At 34.9% G+C, this 22,960-nt stretch overlaps 3 protein-coding genes across 3 annotated transcripts; all 3 read left to right on the plus strand.

Annotated features, from left to right (window-relative positions):
• Positions 1-3,303: 3,303 nt before the first annotated feature.
• On the plus strand, positions 3,304-8,751 carry LOC113775104 (uridine nucleosidase 1). The gene is made up of 9 exons (XM_027319844.1): positions 3,304-3,819; positions 4,851-4,966; positions 5,091-5,150; positions 5,381-5,563; positions 5,676-5,780; positions 6,281-6,377; positions 6,475-6,582; positions 6,704-6,839; positions 8,436-8,751. The coding sequence occupies exons 1-9, from the start codon at positions 3,687-3,689 to the stop codon at positions 8,542-8,544; spliced, it is 1,047 nt and encodes a 348-aa protein (XP_027175645.1). The 5' UTR covers positions 3,304-3,686; the 3' UTR covers positions 8,545-8,751.
• A 3,129-nt stretch (positions 8,752-11,880) lies between these two features.
• LOC113776227 lies at positions 11,881-12,742 on the plus strand. Its single transcript, XM_027321340.1, has one exon. The coding sequence runs from the start codon at positions 12,091-12,093 to the stop codon at positions 12,517-12,519; it is 429 nt and encodes a 142-aa protein (XP_027177141.1). The 5' UTR covers positions 11,881-12,090; the 3' UTR covers positions 12,520-12,742.
• A 2,921-nt stretch (positions 12,743-15,663) lies between these two features.
• Positions 15,664-19,484, plus strand: LOC113774999 (GDSL esterase/lipase At5g03610). Its single transcript, XM_027319682.1, has 5 exons — positions 15,664-15,870; positions 16,212-16,445; positions 17,950-18,221; positions 18,658-18,964; positions 19,066-19,484. Exons 1-5 carry the CDS (start codon positions 15,810-15,812, stop codon positions 19,275-19,277), a joined length of 1,086 nt encoding a protein of 361 aa, XP_027175483.1. The 5' UTR covers positions 15,664-15,809; the 3' UTR covers positions 19,278-19,484.
• The last annotated feature ends 3,476 nt before the right edge of the window (positions 19,485-22,960 follow it).

Below are 22,960 nucleotides of genomic sequence, written 5' to 3' on the forward strand. Positions count from 1 at the left end.
GTGATCTTGATGAAGGGGCTTGATACTAACAGGAATTTGTGGACAAGATGAGGCAGAAAAAGCAAAAGGGATTTTTCATAGCTTTTTTATCATTAAACTTGAAGATCCTGCTAGGGATTTTTGGAAAATTGTAATTTGACTCCGGTCTGCCTTGCATTTTAGCGGGCATTTGACTCCTGATAGAATTAGCTCCTCAGACCAACGTATTTGAGTAGTTCTGGGATGCTATTTATTCTAACAAGCGAAGGCGAAACATTTAATTTTTTTTCAATCTTAACGTGGCTCTCCTCCAGAAACAGATTGGCATTTGTGCTTCCTAGAAGGAATGATGGGTTGGATGCTTGTATTTTTTCTTGCAAAGATTATGACCTGTTCCCAGGGGCCGGATTTAAGGTGGGGGTACTGGGGGCACGCCCCACTCTCCCCTTAAATTCCTATAATACTTATACAATTTTAATATAATTTTAAGTGTATCCCTAGAGTTTTTTTAAGAAAGGAAGGATGTGAAAGAGTTACGTGATTTTTTAAGTTAATTCATAAACTAAAATTCTAAAAAGATACGTGGGGCACAAATTCCATTTGAAATAAGTTAAAAAAAGCCTTTTCATTTTAACTAGTAAGTACCAATCATATTATTCACTTTCTTTGGATCCCACTCTCCAATTTCCCTTCCCTCCTCTGGCCCCCCATTTTTCTCCCACAATGGAGAGCCACTACCTTCCACAACCAAACAGCTAGCTACTCTTTCCCTTGATCAATTCATCCAATCATATCATTCACTTCTTTTGTGTCCCCACTTTCCAATTTCCCTTCCCTCCACTCATTGGTCCCCCATTTTCCCTCCACAACCAGAGTCATTCTTACTTCCACAACCAAATTAGTTATCAAAATATAAAAACTCGCAGTGAATTAGTTTGTTTTTGAAATAAAATTATTATTAAATTAATATTTTTGAATTTATCTTTTTATGTTTTTCATGGAATATATGTATCATTTGTACTTGTTGGTGAAAAATTTTTTTTTTTCTTAAAAAACTAGAAAAATAGTAGGTAAAAAATTTTAGTATTGCTTTTGCCCTCATTAATTTTTTCTGGCTCTGCCCCTGCCTGTTCCTCTTGTTTAATTGGCTTTTTTTTGGTTTTTTGTTTACATGTTGGTTTATCAACCGGAAAGGAACAGGTGAAACTGCGTAGATATAGACTACAGCCTGCGATTATATCGCGCAAGTGCAGGAAAAATTAATTCGCATTCAATAAACTTATTTTGCTTAGTTAATTCAAGAAACATGATCGTGAAAGTAGTCCATGTGAATGGCCAGAAATTTGAGGCTTTTCGTGCATTTGCTATTGGGGAAATTTCGAGACGGCTGGGGCACTTGAGTAATTCCGTCGTATACGTCCTTTCATGTCGGTGAGAAAGAAGTTTTGCATTCTAGACATTTCATTTATCCCAAAAATATTTTTTTAAAAAAAATAGGTGTGAAGATTTTTTTTTTTTTTGTTTAACAACGATAACATTCTTATAACCTAATTTATTCTATCGTATTTTAAAAGAAAAAGAATATAAAGAGGTTATGTAAGAAATTAGAACCTAACCTATCATATCCTATTTGACAAGAAAAGAGAATTTAAAAAAATTATATAAGAGACTAGCAGATTTATGGATCTAATTAAATCAAATAGATGCTCTCTTACGCTTTCTTTGGCGCAGGTGAAATTCAAACTCTTAACTTACAATCCAAGAAGAAATTTAGTCGGTGGATTGGTGCGAAGACTAAATAGCGTCCATGGTCCTAACGTGGAGCCGAGTCAGCCCACGGCAGTCAGCACTGCATTTCGTGTTTAATTAACTAGCAATTATTGTGTGGGCCACGGGGAGGCGCGTAAATTGTACTATCTAATTATCAAATACAATGGGATCACGTAGTTTAGATAAGATGACTGGATTTATTATTAATCGTAAAAAACAACTGAAAAAAAAATGGTGAAAAACAACTGAAGACTAAGATGAGCCCTTGGCGGAGCATTTTTGGTTATTAGGATTATGAATTATTAATTCCAGCCTCCAGTCATCTTTTATTCGACAAAACTAAACAAACAACTTGGACGAATTAAGAAAACCGCATGCTAATTACGTAGTAACTATGCCCCTCCTCGTCCAATTGCGTATGCTTACACAAACCTCCTAACTTTTTGGTAGGGGTGTCAATTAGAATTTGGCAAGCCCGAGCTTGACTCAAAAAATAGGCTTTCGGGTTTGGACCTAGATTAAAAGTTTCAATCTCGATTCATTATTTAATATGAGTTTTGGGCTCATAGAGTGTTCGACTCAAGTTCATAATTAACTATATAATTATACATAATATATTAAAATTTTAATATTATAATTTGTATAACTATATATATTATATATATAATTTAGTATGCAATTTTATATATATAGAGACACAGAAATGAACTGGCCATGTCTTAATTAGGTTTGAGTCTAATGAGTCATAAACTCGATTCACATTTAATTCAGATCTATTATTTAAGGTTAAACTCTGTCCGATCCTCTTAAACATAAGGCTTATTGGTCTTTTTTACAGGTCAAATGGGTCGCATTTGGACTAACTCAACCTTATTGACAGTTCCATTTTTTGATATAGTTAAAAAAAAGGAAAAAAAATTAAGCGAAAAGTTTCATTTTAGGTATCTAAGCAATATTAGTGGCAACTAAGGATAACATGATACACACACCTCATCCCAATTAAATCGCCAATATATGGTAGTATAGTTGTTAAGAACGGCCTACTTTTTTGTGCTGCTAATGTGAGAATTATGTTGGTGAACGATTAAGAATATATGTAAGCATTCTATAATTTCGGAGTCATGTCCAGATCTCCAAACCCACTCAAACTTAAAAAAAACAAAAAACTATCCCAATTAATCCGCATATTAATCGATATGCTTAACAAGGAAGTAAGCATATTCTACTAACAAATCGACTATCACTAAGTGAGTTGAATGTTCGGAATTCGAGGACTCTGCCAAATGTCAATCATACTCAAGCCCCAATCCACGTTACTCTTGCCTAGAAATGTGACAGTCTGTAAACTATGTGGTTAATTTAGTTTGTCTTTATCCTCCTTTGCTAAACAAATAAAGTGGACGAGGGTATGGTCCAATCTTTAATGTTAGTTTAATCACTATTGATAAATTAGGTCCAACTAAGTATATTTATTTATTTTTGTTTTTGGTTTATCTGTTGCTGCCATTCCAAACACAAACATTAGGTAAACACAAAACAAGGAGGCGTGGTGCGCGATGGCGTTTTAAACAAAAAATTAGGAAACCCAAAAACAGTTTAGGAAAGAGGGCATTTCCATACCTTCTCGGCATCTTCCTCACCCAATTCCTACACTACTCTTCCTCCATCTTTCTTTCACCACTAGTTGTCTAGTCTCAAACAAGAGTTGTTTGTACTAGACAACTAGTACTTGGTTTTCTTTTCTCTTTGTTTGTTAATTACTATGAATTTGGTCCCCAGCGGCTGCGTCTTTGTTTTCCTATAATTCTCTAATTAAGTGTGTGCCTAAGGCCCGCACTCCAATCCCCCTCCCTGCTCAATTCTGCTTTCACACTCTCATCTACCAATTTTGTATTACTACTACCGGAAAGATTGCAATCAACTGTACTGTGAAAGGGATGTCCAATTCACGTATGGTTAATGGTGGGTGCGCTAATGGGTTGGTGATGGCTGATGCGTTGGCCGAAGATTTTGCCAATTCTGGTGCCATGAAGCGTCACAAGCTCATCATTGACACCGATCCTGGCATTGGTCAGCCTTTCTTGTACTAATTACTAACTCATGAGTTTCAGGATTTCCTTGCTTTTGTGTTTCGTTGTCTGAGTATAATACTAATATCAGTTTCAGATTGAGCCCAGCTCAATTAGTCTTGGAAAGTTGATTCGATTTACTGCAACTTTTTGATTTATAATGCGGTATCTTCCTCTGAGTTTGTGCGTTTCTTTCATTTTTGGTGGCTACAGTGGGCCTGGTTCTGGAATATAGTATTATGACAGCAAAGTTTGATTGAAAAAGTTACGTACTTTTGAATCAGGGAAAATGCTATGGCTTTCTTGATTCTTGTGGTTCTATAATCTATGTCTGTTATTCCATCCTTCGGCGTGCCATTTCTAATTTTTGGCATTTTCTTTTCCAAATTCTACCTCAACGGGAGAAAAATTCCCTTTGTAGCGAAAAAAACATATGGACTAAAATCTATATATTTTGTCTTGCCTTTTATACCTCCTCCAATCGCACATATATATATTATATAAACATCGTGTATTTTGTAAAGTGGGAGAGAAATTTTTTTTAAAAAAAATGGGAAGTAAATTTTGATATTGGAAATCTAAAGAAAAATTTAGTCTTTGAGTGCATTTTCTTCTGTACTCCAATCTTTCGTAATAGTGGAATTGAAATAAGCATTACTGATGATAATATATTCGTCTTTTGCTCAAGTTACAATATTCCTGGTTTCTTCATCTTTTTTTTTTTGGTGTTTTTTGTTGGGGGGGGAGGGATTGGGGGCTTGGGGGTAGTTAGAGGTTTCGAGATGCTTTTTAAAGACTGTTGATCCTTATTCATGTACTTATTTTGGAATTATTAGATGGACTTATGTTAGGTTCAACGGACAATCCAGCAAAATATATTATCAATGAGCTTTTAGGTGATTAGTTTTACACAGTTAGATCACGTTTTGTTTAGCTTGTGCAAACACGTAAATAAGCCCCTATATTCCCACATCTCTGGCTGTTCTGATCTTTCGAACTTGAGATTGAAGTGTGAGTTTTGTTGATGTGCAGATGATAGCATGGCTATATTAATGGCATTCCAATCACCTGACTTGGATATATTGGGATTGACAACAATATATGGTAATGTAACTACTGAAGGTGCTACTCGCAATGCATTGCTTTTGGTATGTTATATCTGTACTTTAGTTCCTCTTCTGCATGGTTATTTATGCTCCCGAAATTTGCAATCTTTCCTGTTTTTGGATTGTGTACATGATCAAGTTCTGTTTTTAATGTGCAAAAGGATAGTGTGAGATTGCAGGATATCCAGGTGTGCCTGTAGCAGAGGGTAGCCCTGGACCTCTCAAGGTAACCACTTTGTGTCATTTGGGTCAATTAACTGTTTGGTTTTTTTTCTTGTGAGCATAGTCAGTGATCTATAGTTGATTATGATAACTCATAAATTATTGATGGCTACTTGGCTAATAGAATAACATTTGCTGTCAACTAAAAAAAAATTATTCAGTGTTAAGTATGCTTGTTCAGTTTTCAGCTTGAGTGGTGTATTTGATACATCCTGCTTATGCTCTTTCCTTTAGGGGGGGGCACCATGCATCGCAGACTTTGTTCATGGTTCAGATGGACTTGGCAACATATTTTTACCTCCTCCAAAATCTAAGAAGATTGAGAAAAGTGCATCTGAATTTTTGGTTGATAAAGTATCTGAATACCCTGGCGAAGTATCTATACTTGCATTGGGACCTCTAACCAATTTGGCATTGGTAAGTTTTTGGAAAATTTTTCCAGTGAAACATGCCTTGTGAATTACTTTCTCTGCTTCAATTTCTACTTCATTTGCTTGCCTTACTACATGTTTATCTTTTCTTCATTTAGGCTTTCAAGCGGGACTCATCCTTTGCAAGCAAGGTGAAAAGAATTGTAATACTTGGTGGAGCTTTCTTCGCTTTGGGAAATGTCAATCCTGCTGCTGAATCAAATGTATGCAACACCAGCAGTGCCTTCTATTTGACTGCATTGATATGGAGATAGATCATTAACTCTTATCCCCTTTAGGGTGTGATAAATTTAAATTAGCATTTACAGTACTTTAGATGTCTAAATTGTTGTCGCAAAAATATGTTCATTTGCTATCAATTCCTTTAAATGTTAACACTGTTGAACAAATGGCTCATGTCTTGCTGTGTTTCTTTCCTCTTGACAAAGTCTGCTTGAGCTTCTGGTGCTCGTGCTCCTCCACCAATACAGGAATACTTGGGTTGATTCCGTGAATATGATATCTTCCCCTTCTTTAGTTAATTGATTTGAGAAATCTATTATCAACTAGTGAATGTTGTCTATTTATATTTCATTAACTGAACCATTGTCTTTTAGAGAAGATCTACTTGATTTCCTTTGTAAGACAAATTACTTCGGTGCAAAACATACAGTCTTTCAATTTCCAGTCAGTCAAATAATGTGTTCAAGCTTTTGACTTGCAGATTTATTGTGATCCTGAAGCAGCAGATGTTGTGTTCACTTCTGGGGCAAATGTTGATGTTGTTGGCATAAATATCACAACACAAGTCAAAATGACAGGTTTTTCTTCCCTTTCTAATTACCACTTGCCTATTTTCCCACCCGAATCTTTTCATTGGAAGTTACTCTCTCATAATTGTTGTCTTGTGAAGTTCAGATGCTGCCTTTGATGAACTAAGACAATCTCATGGAAAACATGCTCAATTTGTGTGTGACATTTGCAAATTCTACCGTGACTGGCATGTCAAATCTGACGGTGTCTATGGTAATTTGGCTGCTTACAACGCTAGTTTCAATTTGTCATTGACCTGCCTTATTTTCAAATTCTTTTTAGATCTTCTCTTTTTGATGGTTCACATATTAATGTTTAATACCGGCCTGCGCAGGAATTTTTCTTCACGACCCTGTTAGTTTTGTAGCTCTAGTCCGGCCTGATCTCTTCACATACAAGAAAGGGGTTGTGAGGGTTGAGACACAGGGTATCAGCGTCGGGCATACCCTGATGGACCAGGGGCTGAAAAAGTAAGCTTTACCTTGCTTGCTTTGCACTTCTCAAGTGCTTTTTTTTTTGGGAAACCCAAACTTTGGGTCGTCTCCCAACTTTTGGGCATGACACGTTTGATGTCTGAATTAATAATTTTTGACCAATATCATTCTCAAACGGCAATTTAGTCAATTTTTAACGGAACTAGTCACGTGAAAATCACATGACCGTTAAGTAAACTTAAATCACATTTTTAACAAAACCTGTCAGTTTTTCATAAAGAGCTGGTATGTTATGGGCAATTTATTAATTTTTTTTAACTTTCACATATTTAATTTATGTTAAATACAAAACATATTAGTTTTCCTTTGAGCGTTATTTAACCAATTGTTCCTATAAAGAGCTGGTACAAAACATACTACAAAACCTGTCAGTTTCCCATAAAGAGTTGGTATGTTATGGGCAATTTATTATTATTTTTTAACTTTCACATATTTAATTTATGTTAAATACAAAACATACTAGTTTTCTTTTGGGCGCTATTTAACCAATTTTTCCTATAAAGAGCTGGTATGTTTCCCATAAAGAGGTGGTACAAAACATACTACAAAACCTGCCAGTTTTCCCATAAAGAGCTGGTATGTTTGGGCAATTTATTATTATTTTTTAACTTTCACATATTTAATTTATATTAAATACAAAAATACTAGTTTTTCTTTGGGCGCTATTTAACCAATTTTTTTACTTGGGCCAGTTTTTCTGGTATGTTATGGGCAATTTATTATTTTTTTTTAACTTTCACATATTTAATTTATGTTAAATACAAAACATACTAGTTAACCAATGAGTTCCATAAAGAGTTGGTACAAAACATACTATAAAAAGTTTCCATAAAGAACTGGTATGTTATGGGCAATTTATTATTTTTTTTAACTTTCACATATTTAATTTATATTAAATACAAAACATACTAGTTCAATGGGTAAAAATATGTTATGAATAACTCAAAGTTTATACTTTTAATAATTCAATGGGTAAAAATATGTTATGAATAATTGAAGGGCCAAATTTTTACTATTCAAATAGTTCAATGGCTGCTCAAATAATTTGCTCTTATATAAATAGTAAAAGTATGCAAAGTATATGTAATTTTTAAATTTTGAGGGGAGCTTTTTGTAACTATTAAAAATCTCAAGGGATGTTTGTGAAATTATCCCTTTTCATTTTTCATGCTGATTATTTCTTTTCTTGCCTATTTTTCATTTTATCCTTATTTTTAGCTTCCCCCCCCCTTACGTACGGGACGCAAGTGTTTATTGATGAATGCTTAGTCAAAATTGCCAAAAGTTGACTGATTGCATGCAGGAAACTGGCAAGTTTTGTTAAAAATGTGATTTAATTTTACTTAACGGTCATGTGATTTTCACGTGACTAGTTCCGTTAAAAATTGGCTAAATTGTCGTTTGAGGATGACATTGGTCAAAAATTATTAATTCAGACATCAAATGTGTCGTGTCAAAAAGTTGGGGGACGAAATGTGTCGTTATCCCAAAGTTTGGGGATAAAAACCAGCATTTTCCCTTTTTTTTTGGGTCATAGGTTCTTGTTTAATTAACTTCAATACTCTGATACAGATGGAATTCAAGCAACCCATGGACAGGCCATTCACCTATTTCTGTAGCATGGACTGTTGATGTGGATGAAGTGCTAAACTATGTCATGAAAAGCTTGATGAAACCTTGACCATAAACATTACCTTTTTCTGTGCATGTTGGACCGGTCATGAAACTCCATTATGGATGGTTAATCGCTGCATATCTCTGCGGCAATTGGGTACTTCTCTGTTGAAGATAGGGCAATGGTGGACTTATGCTGCTCACTATCTTTGATTTATTTACACCTGATACATGTTCATTTGATGACGTAATAAAAGATAATTTATCCGGGATATGTTGCAAGTATTCTTTGTTAAAATTAGAGGTGGCAATTTGTCCCAAATCCCAATAGGTTACCTATGCCCATGGGGACTTTGGGCGGTATGGGTATTGGAATTTTATATTGGGTTTAAAATGGGATAAATCTCAATTGTACCCATTAATTGATGGGAAATTTTGGGAAATACTTGGGTACCCATTGGGTTCAAATAGCAAGGGCTCCGTTTGGATTAGTTATTTTTTGGGGTATTTTTTAAATATTTTATTGTAGCTGTATATATGAAAAATTTTACTATAAATTTTTTTTGAAATATTTGATATACTAATATGGATGGGATGTTTTTTGAGTTATTATATATTACTGTAATATTGTATTTGAAAAAATTATTTTTTGAAAAAATAGCCAATCCAAACGGAGTCTTAGATTCAAAAATTATCTTTAACAATTTTTATAGTCATACCAGTGGATATAAACTAGCAGTCTTCCTAGTTATTATCCACAAGAATTTCCAACATTTCAGTCAGTTTAGACCTGTCATCCTTGGACAATGATGAGTATAAATATTCAACACCCTAAGTGCCTTGGCCATCTTGATATATATTGGAATATGGCTGTATATCTATCTTTTCCTTTATTGTTAATCCAATTTTTGGTCGGAATCCTGAGTATAAAGTACTTGCATGTTTATTTAATAAAACTAAAAGAAATTTAATAAATTAAAAATATTAAAGTTATATAAAAAATTAAAAATGAATTAAAGGAAAAAAATATATAGAAAATAGATTTGGGTATTGGGCGGGATCAATCTAAACCCATCCCAAAGTGATCCAGTCCAAGTTAGTCCCACAACACATATGGGTAAGGTTGGACCCAAACCCATATGACTCGGTTCCATCTCAAATTCAAGTAAATCCCGCCCATCCCGCCCATTTTGCCACCTCTAGTTAAAATACTATGCAATTGCGGATAGGTGGCACTTGAAATGGATGGTTTTTTTAATTTTTTGTTCCATTCCTGTTGAGATGTACTACTTGTGGCATAATTAATTTACTAGGGAGGAGGATTAAATTTACATGTGTGCAAAATTCAAGAAATTGTGGAGGGTGAGAAATTAAAATACTTTGAAAGTAAAAGGAAAATGGGAAACCAGACTTAATGGTCTATAATCATTCACTTTGGTATGCGACAACACAAAAAATGGGGCTAGATAGGGGGTTATTCGAAAAAAGTATCTAGAACAATATTATAGCAATTTTTGTGATATTTGTGGGATATAAATGTAATTAAAAAATGTATTTATGATGCCGAACGAGCAATATTTCAACGGAGCCGTGTAAAGTGTGCTTCAAGTTTACATACCAACTTAGTATATGCACTAGAGTTACGGTGCGTTTGGTAAAATTAAAATCTTAAATTTAAAATTTAAAATTATTAAATTATTAAATTGATAAATACTAAATTTGATACATTTTAATGTATACTTATTTTTTGATACAAGTTTTATTTAGAATATTTAGTGTGATCTTAATAATTTAGATATTCTAATTTTTTTAGTTCAATGTAATGTATTAAGATTTAAATTTATTAAATTTAAGCACTAAATTGAATTATTAAATGCGGCCCCTCAGAAACGAGATTTTGGAATATCCGTTGGTCTGTCAAAATCCGAATCTGAAGTTAAACCAGCGATCTCTCACAAGATAGGTTTGAGTGTGACAATTTGGCAAATGACATTCTTGGATTAATCAAAAAATTCCTGCTGGCACTCAGCATTCAGCAATCGTTCTGCAGGCGCATCATCATCAAGCCAAAGGTTCGCCATCACAGAAAAAAGCTGTGAATTGAAAAGTCAACCATATAATGCGGTTCCGTTGTTGTTACTACTATAAAATAACCTTCTTTAATTACCAAACATAAAAAAAAAAATGCTCCAATGTTTGGAGTGTGATAAAACACCTTTGTCTATGTCAAATGTGACATTGGCGTATTATTAGTGGCATAATAATACTGCACGATTTAGGTATTCCGTTGCCAGAGCAGTACTTAAATACTCTATTAGACTTGATGACCAATTCTTGGCGTTTAAAGGAGGACGAACATTGTCCCCCACACCTCAATTCTAATTCATAAACGTCAACTAACAAATCAAATTCAGGACTCCCCCCCAAACCAAAGAAAAACCCAATCACCTGCTCACTGCTTTTGTTGGGTGAAACTGAAAATTGATTATTGACCTGCGAATGACCAACTACTACTCCCATCTCACTACACTAACTAAGCTGGCCTGCTACCAAAACGCATCGTTAAAGGACTCTTATCTCTCTCTCTATCTCTCTCACACACACCCCCCCCCCCCCTTCTATTCTACTAATGAGTATATAATGACTTGACCCCTCTAATTTTCTAACTTGTAATTCCCGCAACAAAAAGTTGAAATTAGGGGCAACATTTCCTTCACTCTTTTGGCATCCAATCCTGATCAGTCCTCGTTCTCATAATTATCAAGAAACCGGTTTTGCAAGTCATGCACCCGTGTGGTCTTCCTACATAAAAAAAAAAAATAGCAAATTTTATATACACTGTCAGTGTATGTACTATCATGGTTGGATGGATGACACTTGAGTAAATTTTAAATTTTAAATTTCAAATTCAAATTTTATCTAATAGTGATAGTGTATATAAGATTAATCCAACAAAAAAAAAAGTTTTACGTTCCTTAATTACGTAAGTATTTGACAGTTTTAATATTTCCTGCGCGCACACAGAGAATCTGATATAAACAGTTTAATATTTCCTGTTGCAGGTAATGCGTTGAATGGCTCTTCATCCTTCTTTACAACTCCATCGAAATATGCCCACAATTGACATTCAAAGCAAATGGGTTATAGCCTTATAGGAGTAAAGATTGGGGCATATACTGCTACCCCATATGTAGTACTAGTTACGGAAACAAACCTAAAAAAAGGTTGGTTGAGACTTGAGAGCAAGTAAAAAATGTTGAATGATTGCTTTATCAACTATGGTCAAGAGATATCTCAAGTCTTCACTACCATTTAATAAAGCAGTTAAACCAACTTTCCCTCCCTCATTTTATATGTTCCAATATTTCTTCACTTGAGACAGTTACCTACCACCGCCCAAGAAACGAACCCGTCTCAATCCTCTCCCTCCAGCAGGAACACTGCTGCTTAACCACTCCAATGACCTGCACTTGTACTCCAAAACGACCACCATGCCAAATCAAACATCATCATCTCTTTAGCTTACTTCGCAACAACAACATTAACTCCTCCTAATCCTCAATACTAAGAGTCCTGCAAATACTCTCCTCCAAGTGAGACAATTTTTTGGTACATGTGCATGCACATACTTGCTATAGAGAGAGAGAGAGAGAGAGAGAGAGGGAGCAATCATCGCTACGAATTCGAGGAAGAGTTGAGTTTAAAACATAACATGTCAGGCCGCATCCATCCATCGACAGCTCTAGCAGAGACGGTGTCCTGGTACTGTGCCTTGTTCCTGGCTTTAATGTTGGTGTTAAGCTGCTGTGAATCAACTGAGGAGGAGTTTGAAGTGCAACAGCAGAGGCAGCAAATATTATCCTCATTACTACTTGAACAGCCGTGTGATGAGATTTATGTGGTACGCGAAGGAGAGACTCTGCATACTATCAGTGAAAAATGTGGGGATCCTTACATCGTTGAGCAGAATCCCCATATTCATGATCCAGATGATGTTTTCCCTGGGTTAGTCATCAAGATCACCCCTTTCACAAATATGTAGATGTTTCTCCTTTTAATTTATTCTTAAGCTCGTATGTTTGTTGCTCTTCTGTTTTGTTGAACCGGATGTTGAGGTTCAATGCCAATAGCCCCATGGCCCTCCCTCCTCTGTTTTTCTTTTTCAGGCAATACATTATTTTGATTGTGCGTGAACCACGGCCTGTGGCAGCTTGTCTTGCTAGTTTCTATGATGAAATATGCAATTGGATGTTACTATTTCATCATTTTCAACTTTTTGCTTCTTTCTCGCGGGAAGCCATAATTTCTCGAGAATAGGTTCAAACTTGTGCTGTGTTTTACGGTATTGTCCATCAAGCTTTTGCAGTAAAATGAAGGATCAATAGACATAGTGAGACAGAGTAACGAGCTCTTCTTTCGCTTACACTACTATAAAAAAAAAGGGGGGGGGGGATTATAACAAAGTATGGAGCCATTATAACAACTGGCTTGAGTTCATTAATATTGTCAACAAAATGGCTACGAAAAATGAGTACGAACTTCGTCCAACAACAACATTTAAGAAGGGAAAACTATCAATGTTTCGATGAATTATACGCGCTTCAATTAATAAGCAAAAGGTCAAAAACTCATATGCTGCACAATTAGGTGATGTCTACTTGTATTCTTAACCATCTAGTACTACTTGTCAACATGGTAAGTTGTTTCTTCTACGATCCACACCCAAAATGCTTAAAAGGTAGGATGAGGGTTTCAAAATCAAACTCAAAGGTAGGTGCCACGAGCCCAGGACCATCTCTCGCTCTCTCTATCTCTGTTGGGCCCAATGTGTCCAAAGTGGCAAAATATTCGCCAGTGACCGAGTGGGCCTAAAACTAAGAACTGGGCATACACTACCTTCTTTAAAGCCCTAACAAATAAGCCTCTGCATCTTTCCCCCTGCTTCTCAGCTTATACAATTCGCAGTTGGGATCATTTAGAATTTCATTAGTATATGCTTCCAGACGAGCGCCTTTTAAAGCACGAAATTTCTCACATGCATGCAAAGACTAACATTTGTTGTTCTTCTTGAATTTATCACCCAAAATAAAAAAATACTTTTAAATAATTTCTTATTCTTTCTTATGCTTCCATGCACAATTAAGATGGATATATATTTTTTTTCTTTTTTATGTCGTCAGTAGCATAAAATTGGTTCTGCCATGATGGGATGGGCATGTACTACCCATTTATGCGTGCACGCGCGCACACAAAGGTACGAATTTGGAACGAGTAATAGGGAGAAGAGTCAATTATTATGAAACAAATTTAGCCTCGTTTGATAAGTGAATTTTTTAGGTGTTTGTCTAAAATTTTACTGTAACTTACTGTAGAAATTGTAGAAAATTTTTTTGGATATTTTGAAGTGTATAGTTTAAAATTTTTGAAAATTTTTTTGAAATTACTGTAGCTATAGTTGTTAAAAAATTTATAGCAGACAAACTAGGCCAAAACCTTTTTTGGCAAACAAGGCCTTAAAGAAACAACAACGTGTTTTTACGTACAACTGTCTTCACACCAAAATATAGCAGATTTACTTAAAACCGTACAAGTGGTATGTGTTGAAGCTTGCCAAGAAAAACAGGAGATTTAAACTTTCGAAGGGTGCCATTTCAGGCTTTTGGATTAGAGACCTCCTCCATCGTTTCGTTGTAAATTACCAGAAATACGTTCGGAATTGATTATCAGTATTTGAAGGAAGTTGTTCCTCCATCGTTGTTTCCCTGCATTTGACTCGGATTGGAGACCTGTCTTGCTGAATTGTTTAATTGCAGTGGGCCACTGAATCTTCTCCATTTTTCTTTCCTTTTAGGTCATGTTTGATAATCCCATTTAGCGATTAAATTTAATGGGTTCATGAATTCATATCTTAATAGGTTGTTTAGATACGTTTGATAACTCAAAATTAAGCATTTGAGTTAATTAAGTGGCACTGAATTTTCTAAATAAAATTTGCTTCCAAAAAATGAATGATAAACTATTTATATATCATATACAATTAAATGTATCAAATTTATTACTTAAGAATTCAACAATTTAATGATTCAAATTTCAGACTTCAATTTTCAAATTTTAGTTTGATCAAACGCATCATTAATCACCTTAACATTACAACCCAAAAACAATTACTCGACTAATAATTCACGCTCTTGGCCTCCGACCAAAAAAACCAAAAAAAAAAATGTGCTGATTGTTTCTATTTTGTCTTTCTTCCTTTGGGTCAAAGGCAAAATTAATCAAAGAGTCTGATGGCCATCCCTTTTTTTTTATTTATTTAAATTTTCATCTCTTCTTCTACTTTGAACCTTTCCTAGTCCATTGGTCATCGTCTCCTCCTCTGGAATAGAATATTGTTGGCCTCAACTGGTATTCTTGAAGGTATAATACAGAAGACGCCTGATTTTATCAGCAGTATACGGCACCTGCAGCAAAAAAATTTCGAACCTTTTTTTTTTTTTTTTGTCAACACAGGGGTGTCCGGGTCAAGACCCGAAGGTGGCCCGACTAATCCCCTGCGCCCAAGTACACCGCCACCCCAAGCGCACCGGGAGTTAAGTGGGATTCGACCACTTGACCTTGAAGTTCCGGAAGAAGCCCAAGACCAGATGGTCTAGCCCCGGGGGTCATTCGAACCTCTTCTCACATTCTACATTCTTAAACGTTCCGACTACCTCTTTAATAGTCTGAACAGAAGCAAAATCACATGCACACAAACAACATTAAAAAAAGCGAAAATCACCTTCCAGATGTAGACTAATTGGAGAAGGTTGACCCAAAATGTTGTTGTTACTTGAACAGACAAGTTATCCGTTCAAAACAAAAATTTTTTAAAAAGAGAATAGAGAGGTTATTTTCAAAGCATTATCCCGACTTCAATTCACCATTACGTTAATATCATTCACCGGACGGCAAAGATTTCTACCCAACAAGCTATAGGTCAAAACTGCACCGTGGTCCATTTTCCCAGTACAGAATCGGGGTGAAAAAACGAAGAACACAACAAAAAAAAAAAAAAAAAAAATTTTTTTGACAAGACACTGCAGTGGACCCCAATATCGGGCCATATTGACCATGAGAGTTGTTCAAATCTTCACTCCCTCATTGCTGGCTCATTCTCCTCTTCTCGCGTGGTGTGTTTCTCCATTTCATCAGTTGTATTTAAAGGACCCGAAAGCACAATCGCAGTTCAAACTTCCAATTGCGATTTATTCCAATTCTCATCTCTAAACTAAGCGTACCCCTGTCGCCCCTTGCGTTATCAGGACCGCCTATTCAATCTTTCTGAATCTGAGGATGGGCCTCCCGAAGTTGCTCCTCTGCTCTCTTCTCTTCCTTTTCTCAATTCTTGCCGCAGGTACGTGGTACAAAATACGATTATAGTACTATCATATTTCCCTCTCCCCATATCATATCCTTGGTTAATTTGCAATAAATAGCTTTAGAATCTCCAATTTAGTGTCAGCTCTTTGCTGTATCCAAAATCCCACTAGTAGCAGCCTTCTTGATAATTAACTTGTACTAGTAATATGCTCATCATTTCATGCTCTCCATGCATGGTTTCCGTGCCATGTTAATTTTACACGATGTAACTAGGCCTGAGAAATGATAATTAATGCAGGTGTTTGAATTTTCTCTCTGTAATTTTACGAGCTATCATGGATGAACACCACCTTTTTTTTTTTCTTTCTTCCGCAGGGAATGCCGGTGTCCATGCTTCATCACCTCATCATGATCGCCGTCACCACCACCACAAGAAGCAGCGATATAGTTTCCGACCCACAAAGCTATTTGTGTTCGGAGACTCGTACGCCGACACTGGAAATATTCAAAAGTCTGTAGGAAGTTCGTGGAAGGAACCATATGGAATCACTTTTCCAGGGAAGCCCGCTGGCCGCTTCTCGGATGGTCGTGTTCTTACTGATTACGTTGGTAACGCTTCAGCTTCTGCCTTTTCTCTTTCTCTTTTTACCGCTCGAGTGCTCATGGTTTATGTTTCCTTTGCCTGGCTCGAGAATTATTATTATCATGGAGTATTTTACTGTTGTACAATAGCATGGTCTGGAATGGGCTCTGTCATCATTCTGCCGCACTTTATCTTTCGCTTTCTCTTTTTTGGAGCATAAACAACTGCAAGCTTACTTTTTGCATCACCTTTGTACTACTAAGTGATCACCATAGTGGGTTGGTTGTGACAACTGACTGGTGGTGCCCTCAGCCCTGCCCCCCCTCCCCCCTTCCCCGTCCCTATCTTGCTTTCCTTTCTTTCCTTCATTATTGAACAAGAGGTTATCAGATTGTCTAATGTTTTCTTCTTTTGTGTCTGTAAATATTGCATTGTTGACTCCTGTCTTTTCCCTTTTGTCAGCCTAGTATCTCCCATCTTTCTTTATCTCACTATCTCACCTTTACTTTCTCACATGATCTTATTACTTTCGAAGATAAGGGGGGAAAAAAATCCATTATGGCCATGATTTTCTATTTTCTCTCTTTCTCGTTAAAATCTGGCAGGTTTATCTGCCCGTCTAGTCGTGTTTGGCGCATTTTCATTTGTTGTGGATATAATTTGTTTTTTGTTGTTGGGGAGCTAGGAAGGGAGACACCTAGGATGCTTATGCTCATAAAATAACACTAACCAATTTTAGTGCTTCAATGACTCGTCCAAATCTGTCCTAATCTTGATTAGCCTTTTCCCACATGCATGATTGTCCGAATCCTCCTTTCGCTATAAAATCCAAATCTTCATCCCTTTCCATGCTTGCTTGCGGTGTAATATATATCATTTTGCACGACATTTGTTTTTCAAATTGTGTTTTTGTTAAAACGCCTAGATCGCATTTAATTTACTACTTGAATACATACATTCACAATTATTGCTTCCTTACATTTAGATATTTTTTTAAATTAATTTCATTCTTACCTAAAAAGATTAAGACTTAAAACTATTCTAACGTTAGGCAAACCCAACTTACATAGCGTAACGACTAAGAGATAAAAGACATCTAGTTTGTTAGCGCGGTACCCTAACTTTGGCACTGATATCTAAATGAACTTCAAGTAATGGTGTCATGCACCAAGTGAAATATGTAATGCTTTACTTGCGATTCTAGTGGTGGTTCAATCATAAGCTAGTAAAGATTTAGGGAAATGATATTTGCGCTGCCTTTTTTTTTTTTTTTTTAATCTTGAACACCATTTTCACTTTTTTTATTCTTAGCAAACTACTTTTACTCTAAAGATGTGGAATGAAAAAACTAAAGCGGTGTATAAATACCATTTCTCCTATATTTAATTACTACTATCAAACGAAGGGGAAAGTAAAAGAAGAAACTGACTGTGCATGTTATTTTCACTTCCTCTTAGCATAACTAAGATTAGGATAAATTTGCATGACAGGCAAATTGACCTTTCTTGTAAACGAAATTGATGTGAACAGCTAAATTCTACGGAATGAAGTCCCCAGTAGCGTATAGATGGATCAAGTATGCAGGAAACCGGTTGCGGTATGGAGTGAACTTTGCTTATGGAGGGACTGGCGTCTTTGACACTTTGGTTTTGGAGCCTAACATGACCACTCAGATTGATTTCTTTGAGAAACTTCTCAAGGATTTAGTTTATAACAAAACTGACTTGGACTCATCTTTGTTTCTGGTCACTGTTGCTGGCAATGATTATGGTGCTTACAATGCCAAAGGTGGCACTGCCCAGGTGAACTTACCATCTGCTTACTTTATTGAGTATCTATCTCTTTTAAATTCATTGAGGTTTTCTGGAGTACATTACAAGGCAAAAAAACATACAAAATAGAAAGAAAGAATATAAAACTACGGCCGGGAGGGTAAATTGTTTCTATTGTATATTTCATTTCATTTCTCGCCATGTTACTCTAGTTGTAGTATTATTTAATTTAAGGGACTTGTCGTCCAAAAGTTGGCAGTCAGTTAGAATGAGAACTCTTAATACTGTTTTCATACTCCACTTTCCTTCACATAATATAAAAAGTTAGAATGGAGTTTCAGGAAACACGAACTCGCGTAAAGGAATTGTCCCTGGCTTGTAGTTCTGATTCTTACTTTCCAATTTGATCGAGTGGTAGGACAATAATTTAGTGTTTGAATTAATGTATCTTCCCTTAAACGTACAGGGTTTGCCTGCCTTCACTGCAAGCTTGATTTCCCAGCTTGCCGTGAACTTGAAACGCCTTCATGGATTGGGAGCCAGGAGGATAGCTGTGGCAGCTTTGGAGCCCCTTGGCTGTCTCCCTCGAAGCACAGTTCTCTCGTCATTCCAACAATGCAACGTCACGCAGAACACAGCCGTCAATTTTCACAATCTACTATTGAACCAAGCTGTGTCAAAATTGAATAACGAGAGTAGGGATTCTGCGTACCACGTTCTTGATCTTTATACCACCTTCACAACCTTACTAGAGAACAAAGGAGATGTATCAGGTAATCTCACAACTTCATTTTTACTCAAATGTTCATCTGATGAGATGTAGCAATTAATTGATTCAAGTCATGCTGCTGCTGCTGCTTGTCGATTACTGCAGGAACTTTAAAGTTTGAAACTCCTCTGAAGCCTTGTTGTATGGGACTAAGCACTACATATTCGTGTGGAAGCGTGGACGATAAAGGACGGAAAATGTACACAGTGTGCAACGATGCAAAGTCTGCATTCTTCTGGGATGGGGTGCACCCAACACAGGCAGGGTGGCATGCTGTATCTATGGCTTTGAAACCTTCTCTTCAGCAAATTTGCTAGCTACCACTTTTTAGTCATTAGTCATGAAATGTTGTGGTGTGACTTTTTTCCTTCGTTTCTTTTTCTTTTTGGGTCACTAGTTACCACTTCTTTTCTAATTTTGGAAATTGTACCTTTGTCTAGCACTGAAAATTTGTTGGTCTGCATATTCTTGGACGATCAATTTAATGCAATAAATAAGGAGAGAACAAAAAATTTCATTTGGATTTTGTATGTGTCATCGTGCTTACAAAAAAATGTACATGTCCTTGCAGTGGCTTGTAAAAATTGTTTATTGTTGTTGAGAGTCATGCTCAAGCTACAACTGATCAAACCGAGAAACCCAAAGAACACGTAGAAAACCAAAATTGCACAAAACTTGCCCAAATTATTACGTGGAGCATATTTCATACTACGATTTTACTCTCCCAAATTCAGAAAGAATGCAATGGCCTCCTGTCTATCTTTTGTTTTTTTGTTTTAATGCCTAATGGAGCACTTATATCTTGCTTTTCATGTTCCTATATATGCTGGTGGGAGTGGGATTAGGTGATAACGAGTACATATTTTTTTCTTAAAAAAAAAGAGTAAATTTTATATATATTGACAATGCATACACTATCACTAGTGTGAATATCCGTGCTACGCACGGTACTGACATTATTGAAAAAATGAAAATAAAAGGGTCAATTAAAAAAGGTTAAAAAATTGTAGTAACACAATTAAAATATAATATCTGTCTAACAATAGTTTGAAATATGATAGAATGTGTATATTATTCAAAAATTACCTTTTTTCGGAAGATAGATCCTGAAAAAATAATAGAAATTTATACTAGAAAGTGAATGATATATGAATAACAATAAATGTAATTAAATGTTGTTAAAATGAAATACTTACAAATATTATGCATTCGATTTGATAATCTTGCACAAAGGTGCAAACACTCTTCACACCAATCAACTTTTAGTACGAAAGCCAAAATTGGTGATTTAATTAATTCTATTGAATTTTGTGGAATGTGTACTACAAATGAAAATGCACGATCTTTGCATGAATTGATTCGTTGGTTGAACAACCTATCACCATTATCCTGAGAATTAAGTACGTGCAAAATTCAAAATTAGTGTATTTTTTTTACATAGTTTATAAATAGCATTATAAAAAATGAACATATATCAAGAAATTCTACCTTCCATTGTAATTCTCTAAGATAAGAAACATCACAACCAAATACGAATCGTGCATGTTTATCCTGTAGATTAAGATGCATCTTACCACTGGAATCTTTAATTTGTATGTTAACATTGTACCTGTTTGACAAATAAAATATTATATACAATACAGAAAAATTTGTTGAAATTAAATGTACATGAAATTAATTACCTAACAACAGTGTCGACCACGTCATTACAATACATACACACTATTTTTGAAAAATGACCTTCACATAGTTGTCCACAATTTTTGCATAGCTCATAGAACATGTTTTCTATGTTAATGCTCTAAATGTAAGTAAGTATTCGAAAATATTTAACCTAATAAGAATGAAAAGAAATATAGGTTATGATTATAAATTTAAAAAATTTGTACAGTAATTAAATTAAATAGAGTAAGTTTACCGTATGCATGATTGTATATTCGAATATCCATATTCTCTTTGAATTTGCTATCAACAATGCCTGTAATGTTGTAAAATTGCTTGACCTCAACCACGTAACTAACTTTCGAGCACATGTATTATTTTCAAACTTACAATTTTTTGAAATACATGTTAATAAGAGTATGAAATAACATTAAAAGTTTGATGTAGTGTTACTGATGGAACTCACCAACTGTGTAGGTATCGAGCAAAATTTAAATTGTGATTGATATACAATTTGCTAACTCCAATTGTACAAAGTGATGGTCTTGCATAGTATGGTCATATTCGCTAAAAAACTATTCAAATTATATAGAGTATAAGTAAAAGTATTTGATTTACCTCTGAAATTTCGTATGCAAATATCACATGCTAGTAAAATATTATTTTTTGTAGAAGACTGATATTATAGGATTTGTATTATATTGAATAACTTGATACTCAAATCACCAATGAGACAAAGTTTGCCTAAATAAGTTTTACAGTATCTTAACTCCTTGCAAAAACAAAAAAAACACACTAAATAGTCCTAATTGGCATTGCAAGTTACGGTAACGTGCCAGTGGCATCTATGCCTAATTTTTTTTGGGGGGTCAAAATCTAGTCCTAATTGGTTCTGCTGTTTCTTGATCATGTTGTATGGTTTTGAATTAAAATTGTATTAAAATAGCATGTGAAAGAGCATTTGTCTTTAATTAAGGAGTAAAAAGGATTTAAAATATAAATAACAAATTATAAACAGTTTATGAAGTAAATTATGGAAAAATTTTAAATTTTAAATTTGAATGGTGATAGGGTTAGTTATAACCCATTACTTTTTATGTATTAAAATAAATACAAAAATCTAGACAAAAATCTATAACCTGCTACTTGTTCCGTTTTTGGGATTTTTTTTTGGGTTAAATATAGTAAATTCCTTAACTTTACATTTAGCTGCACTTTACCCCATCAACTTTACATTTAGTTGCACATTTGTGATTTTTTTGAAACGTGATTGTAATTTGCAAAGTTTATTTGTAGGGGTGGTTATAGGGTTAGTGTGGTGACAAATATTTCTTAATTATAAAAATGTAACATTGTATTAAAATAGCATACGAATGAGTATTTGTCTTTAATTAAGGAATAAAAAGGATTTCAAGTATAAATAACAAACTATAAACGGTTTATGAAGTAGATAGTGAGAATGTTTTAAATTTTAAATTTGATTGGTGATAAGGTTAGTTTTAACCCACTACTTTTTATGTATTAAAATAAATACAAAAATCTAGAAAAAAGAATAAGAAGTTTGGAAATCATTGAGAGGGTTTCTGCTAAAAATCCCTTCTGTAATACATATAGATATAGATGGTTAGATGAATGTTACATAAGTAAAATTTAGATTTGAAATTCAAATCAATATATGTGGCATTCATCTGAACATGACAATATATACACTGTCTATGTAATGAAGATTAATTTTAAAAAAACTATATAAATTACTCAAATTTGCAATCACAATAAAACTATAAAAGATTATTATTACTTTACCCTCTTAACGTTTGATGTGACTAAAATATAACATTAGGGAATAAATTGATAGTAGTGATAAAGTTGGTGTGACTGTCACAAAATATAACATTAAGGGGTAAAACTGATAGTAATGTGACTAAAATATAATATTAGGAGGTAAATTGGTAATAATGATATAGTTTAAAGGGATAAAGTGGTAATAACACAACTACCAACTATAAAGGACAAGGAGACTATATGAATAAAAATCAAAGTCTCGAATACAAGCGGTTAACGACACACACTACTATCTCTCGTAAGCCCGATTTTTAAAATTTTTTTTAATAGTTAATGGTTTCCTGGTGTACTAAATGAAGGAGCATTCAAGTATTCCAAAAGAAGAGGCCCGTCAAGTGGTTAGTTTAACAGCTCCATTTGGTGCCAGGCCTGTTGTCAAGTTAACACCAACTTTCAGTGACGGACTCAAATGGCCCAATAACCAATCATATGGTAGTAGCTCGAGATCAATTAATTTGACAGATTTTTTTTAAAAAAAAAAACCACAGGAATAAAA

Source organism: Coffea eugenioides, chromosome 6, assembly GCF_003713205.1.
Source record: "Coffea eugenioides isolate CCC68of chromosome 6, Ceug_1.0, whole genome shotgun sequence".
Lineage (NCBI taxonomy): Eukaryota > Viridiplantae > Streptophyta > Magnoliopsida > Gentianales > Rubiaceae > Coffea > Coffea eugenioides.

Bases quoted from the DNA above. Each gene is read 5' to 3' on its own strand.
- LOC113775104 (XM_027319844.1), top strand. From the start codon at position 3,687: ATGTCCAATTCACGTATGGTTAATGGTGGGTGCGCTAATGGGTTGGTG. The intron at 3,820-4,850 runs GTCAGCCTTTCT...GTTGATGTGCAG, and splicing joins TGACACCGATCCTGGCATTG to ATGATAGCATGGCTATATTA. The intron at 5,564-5,675 runs GTAAGTTTTTGG...TTCTTCATTTAG, and splicing joins CTCTAACCAATTTGGCATTG to GCTTTCAAGCGGGACTCATC.
- LOC113776227 (XM_027321340.1), top strand. From the start codon at position 12,091: ATGTGCATGCACATACTTGCTATAGAGAGAGAGAGAGAGAGAGAGAGA.
- LOC113774999 (XM_027319682.1), top strand. From the start codon at position 15,810: ATGGGCCTCCCGAAGTTGCTCCTCTGCTCTCTTCTCTTCCTTTTCTCA. The intron at 15,871-16,211 runs GTACGTGGTACA...TTTCTTCCGCAG, and splicing joins TTTCTCAATTCTTGCCGCAG to GGAATGCCGGTGTCCATGCT. The intron at 16,446-17,949 runs GTAACGCTTCAG...TGATGTGAACAG, and splicing joins TGTTCTTACTGATTACGTTG to CTAAATTCTACGGAATGAAG.